The sequence below is a fragment of the Volvox carteri genome, assembly GCF_000143455.1.
Source record: "Volvox carteri f. nagariensis unplaced genomic scaffold VOLCAscaffold_158, whole genome shotgun sequence".
NCBI lineage: Eukaryota > Viridiplantae > Chlorophyta > Chlorophyceae > Chlamydomonadales > Volvocaceae > Volvox > Volvox carteri.
In genome coordinates this window covers 1-4,954 of record NW_003307701.1, presented here as the reverse complement: position 1 = coordinate 4,954, position 4,954 = coordinate 1, and the positions used below count along the sequence as shown (strand labels likewise).

Below are 4,954 nucleotides of genomic sequence, written 5' to 3'. Positions count from 1 at the left end.
CTTGATCATGGCGGTTCTGCTTGATCATTCTTTGCAGTTTTAAAAGCTCCATACATCGCAGGCAAACGGATTGTTTGAATAAATAATTTTAGCTGAACTCAGGTCGCAGGTCGGGAAAGCCTCGCGCTGGGCGATTCCGTTGGCGGACTCCAGGGAGGCTTCGCACCGTCTTCGGGAGTCCGCGCGGGGGTGCATGGCTTTTCATGCTTCCAATGTCATGGATTGGTCGGCGTCGAGACAAATGGGCTCCTGAAGGAAGTCAATACAACACGTTGAATTTGTAGGAAATGCGGCGCGGCAAAATCCTTCCATATGGTCGCGTGTCCAGCCCCTGCCTCGCGCTCTCCCCGCTCACTCCCCGGTGCCCCCTCGAAACGCCATGCCAAAGCTCTTCACCCGGCCCTGCGCTGTGATCCAGGAGCTGAGCTATAGTAGGACTTAAGGACACTTGATGCTTATCCGAGGTTTCCTTGGAGTTCCTCTACAGGTGTTAGGATAGTGCCCACATGGCAGGCGGCTCTGCCACAGGGAAGCTCATTCCTTCGTCTTTCCCGCCACCCCATCCCCCTGCCCCTGCCGAGGGGCCACCCGCACGCAGGAGGGCCAGACTGCGCTCCACCTTGCCGCAGCCAAGGGTTGCCAAAACGTGCCAAAACAACACTGCAGGACAAGGTGGGTGAGCGCGCACATGTGTGTATCTGTGGGGGGGACCCCTGCGGGCGGGCGGGCGGCTAGGAGGAGGGGGCAGTTCTAGGGGGGCCAAACTCTCCCCACAACCCCCCCTTTCACAACGCACACCAAGCAGTCATTGTCCATAAGAACAACAACACCGCCCACCCCCGCACCCCCTCAACCCCTCAACCCCTCACCTACCCCCTCACCCCCAGGCTGGTCGCACCCCCCTTCATCTCGCAGCAGCTGCCGGCCAGGTGGCGACCACCCTGGAGCTGCTGGGCCGATGTAATCGGGACCCCCCGGAGACCAGGTCCTTGCTGCTGAGTCTGCGGGACTGCGAGGGCCACTGCCCCCTGCTGGCGGCGGTGTGTGCTGGCAAGGAGGGGACCTGCGGGGTATTGTTCGGGGGGATGGAGACGCGTGGATGCAGTGAGGAGGGGAGAGAGGGAGGGAAGGGGGGAAATCAAGGAATGCAAGGAATGCAAAGAAACCAGAAGGAATGAACTGCTGCCGGAAGGTGTCCAAAGTCCACGGCGGGGGAAAGGGGTGGGGATTGGGGGGGGGAGGGAAAGTGGGGCCAGTTAGCCGCAAGCTCGTTTGAATGATGTACCCATTCATGAGTCAGACAGACAGACAGACAGACAGACAGGCGGTTGTCTCCCCTGGTCCACCTGCAGGTCTATCTCACAGCTGCCAGTCCTCTCCACCATCACCACTTACCACCACCAGGTGCTTACATGCATACAGATGTTTGCTTGTATGCATGTATGAATGTATGATTTTGCATATATGTATGTATGAATGTGTGATTTTGCAGTCCGGCCGTGGCACCTTGACATTGGCGGTTCTATGGCGGCATGTGCACCTGCTGCCACTGCTGGCGGCCGCAACCAGTGGGCCCAACACGGAACGAGATCCCGCCATGTGGGGGACACCCCTGCACACCGCAGCCTGCCTGGGCCTGGTGGCCGCTGTGGAGGTGCTGCTGTGTCAGGGCGCCAGCAGGACCACCAGGGATAACACGGGATGTACGGTGACTGAGGTCGCACTGGCGGCGGGGCAACACTCGGCATATCGAATCCTGCGAGAGGCGCTAACCACGCACACCCCCACACTGCCACGGCGATGATGACCATGACTGCGACCACGACTGCCACCGCTGCGACCTGCCATTCGTTGCTGCTGCAGCCAGCGGCGGCGGTGGAGGGGGCGGCGGCTGCAGCGACTGCCCCTGGTGGCCCGGATGCATCCTCTTCAGGGTTGTCGTACACCGCCGTGGGGGCAGGGATGGTGGTGGCGGGTAGAGGGGGGGGTCCCGGGGGGGGGCGGCTGCAGCAGCTGCCCCTTTCAAGAACTTCGGGTATGGGAGCAATCAAGGCCTCAGTCTCTCTGTCGACTGCAGTGATCACTTCACGTGCAGTCGGCATTGGAGCAGAAGTTCTGCGAGGCTACACAACATCGGATCCTATGGCATGTCTCAGCGAGCTGACCCTGCTAGGGCAAAAGCTCGTCCGCTCTCAACCACAACGCTTAAACAAAGGGCCTCGGGCAACGCACCTGCGGCCTTTAGCTGGCGCACAAAGTCCACGATGAACTTGTTGGTGTCGGCTTCCTGAAGGACAGCCAGCTGGGTCTCGGGCATGAGTGCTGTGAAAACAAGCAAGTCCATTTGCTCGTCTCCAGTGGTCTCTGTGCGAATGGCCTGTGCCATGGCCATCCTTGACACCATGATTCAAAGCTGCACTCAGATAGTGGGCATGCAATACGCTGATTCACACTGATATCCAAAGTTGGAAAGGAAAAGACGAGCCAACATGGGTCAAGGGCACTGGGTACAAATTAATTGCGGAATGTGTTGTGAAGCGCTTACTAGCATTGCATTAATCAGTATGCACCCTACACCACGATGAGCGTGCCTCAATGTACGGTAATTGAGCGCCGTTTCGGATCTATGTTGCTATGTGAGACGATATTGTTGATGGGGTGTTACACTGTGGGCGGCTCGCCCGATAAAGGACGAGCACCGGGGGCCCTGACCGGGCCGAAACACAGTGCAGGGATGGGCACGCGGCTCTACATCCGTCTGTTCCTCCGCGCGCGCCTCATTCCCTCACTCACGCCAACCGGGACACTCTCCCAGCCCCTGGCTAGGCAACACAGCGGCGCAGAAGACTGTGAACCGATCTATGTGAGAGGCGCATGAAAGGCGCCACTTCGCCTGGTCTGCCTATTCACGCGCTCTCGTTCCTCTTGACCGCCAAAACAAGAGCAAAAAGAAAACACCACCGGGGGCAGGGGCTCTACTCAGGGGGCTCCTCTACACACTCAACAAAAGCCAGGGCCCCACACAGCCAGCAAGGCAAGAGATACACAGAGGACCATGGGCCTGAGACGACACACCACAAAAGCCGAGATACAGATGCACAGAGAAGACCAACACAAAGCGAGTACTCGCACACTGGTCCTCGAAGGCCAGCTGTTCAATTACCACAAGCAACGAACTACGAACACTACCCGAGGGTGGCCACCACTTCCTCGCCGGTCCACTCACAAACGAGGCGAAAACTGGTCTGCTCGTCAGTCTCCTCCTGGGGGTTGCGGGCTCTCGGATGCAGCCCAGCGTGAGACACAGCAAAAACACCTATAGCCGCGGGGGGGATGACCAGCCAGCACGGCGCCCCCCTATAAAGCCTGGAAAAGGCACGGCTCACAGACGCTGCCTGCTCCCGCTTACCACCCCGAAATCCCTCCCCTCCTGACCCTGACCGGCCGGAGCCAGCAACACCTGTTCTCCACCTCCAAACCACTCTCCTCCACCGCTTTCCCACCTCCTCTCCACTCCCACAAGCCACCTACGTGTTCTCTACTCTGATGCCAGACAGCACAGATATTGTTATTTAGCTTGTTATGTCGACTTCATTGCGCTTCTGTTGTGCACTTATCGGCTCAAGTCGCTCTACTCAGAGTTTAATTATTGGTTTCAAGAGGGATCAGGCCGAATGCCAACTGCTTAGAATGGCGCGTATTTAAACAAGGCTCTACTTTCAAATTATGGCAATAGCTACAGTAGTACTGAATTGCTGTTGCCGCTTTCCAGGGCAACTGAATGGCCGTACATGCACGTAAACGGTCGCCATTGCACTGAAGAGCCCAGCAGTTCTTCTTCACCGTAGCACACAACCAATCCGCATTGGTGTGACTGCACGACGAGGTGTGCATAGGTGATGCGAACAGAATGCGGCAGAACAGCATGACAAACACAAAAATGATAAGACACGGATGTTTGAAGCAGTAGGAGTGCCGGGATAACAATGGAAGTTGGTCGAATGACAGCAAGAAAAGGACAACAGTAATCAACGGCGACACATTAACGAAGCGAGCTCACCATCACTTCACTCACTTCTCTACGATTGTTGGGCACAATGTTGGGCTCAATATGTTACCCAACCTCCCAGTCAACACAGAAGCAATCCCCTATAGCTATCAGTACGTAGCATACATACTCCCCTGCTGCCCATAGGCATATGCATTTGATGGGGGTGGGGCGCGATGATTGCTCAGTTTTGCAACTGAAAAAGCAGCTCTCTGACTTGCTGGCCAAAGGTTTTATTTAAGAATCGAAGTCACCATTCGGTGCGCACGTCCTCTTCTCACAAAAGAAGGACGGCTCGCTTCTCATGTGCCTTGACTTTAGCACTCTTAACAAAATCACCATAAAAACCGGTATCCACTTCCGAACATCACCAACCTCCTCAACAAACTCCAGGGCGCGAGTATCTCCTCATCCCTCGTCCTACAAAGCGGCTACCATCAAGTCCGCATCACGGAGGAGGACATCCCAAAAACCAGCCTCATGACACCCTTGGGAACGTCCCAGTACAAAGTGCTGTGCTTCGGGTTGACTAATGCACCGGCGACCTTTCAAAAGGTCATAAACACCGTGCTCATCGACGCTTACTGCGTTGTCAACCTAGATGATATCCTCATCTTCACCAAAGATCCGACCAGCCACCTCGAGCACATGCGTGCCGTACTCGAATCCCTCAAAGGGGCGTGTTAACGTGCAACGCGCGAAAAGTGCGAGCTGAACAAGCCCGAAGTCAACTTCCTAGGCCACTTCGTAGGCCAGTATAGACTGAGGTGGATCCCTGAAAAATTGAGGCCGTTAAGAACGACCCCGTCCCAAAAGACAGGACGGCGCTGTGCGGCTTCCTGGGCCTTGCGAGCTACTTCCGCAAGTTCACCCAAGGGTACTCATCGCTAGCGACTCCACTCACGG

General features: G+C 56.5%; 1 protein-coding gene across 1 annotated transcript; it reads right to left on the bottom strand.

The window, feature by feature from the left end:
- Positions 1 to 534: 534 nt before the first annotated feature.
- VOLCADRAFT_100792 (uncharacterized protein) lies at positions 535 to 2,392 on the bottom strand (the record flags this gene model as incomplete). The annotated part of the gene is made up of 3 exons (XM_002959306.1): positions 535 to 660; positions 882 to 1,063; positions 2,233 to 2,392. 3 exons carry the CDS (start codon positions 2,390 to 2,392, stop codon positions 535 to 537), a joined length of 468 nt encoding a protein of 155 aa, XP_002959352.1.
- Between the last annotated feature and the right edge of the window lie 2,562 nt (positions 2,393 to 4,954).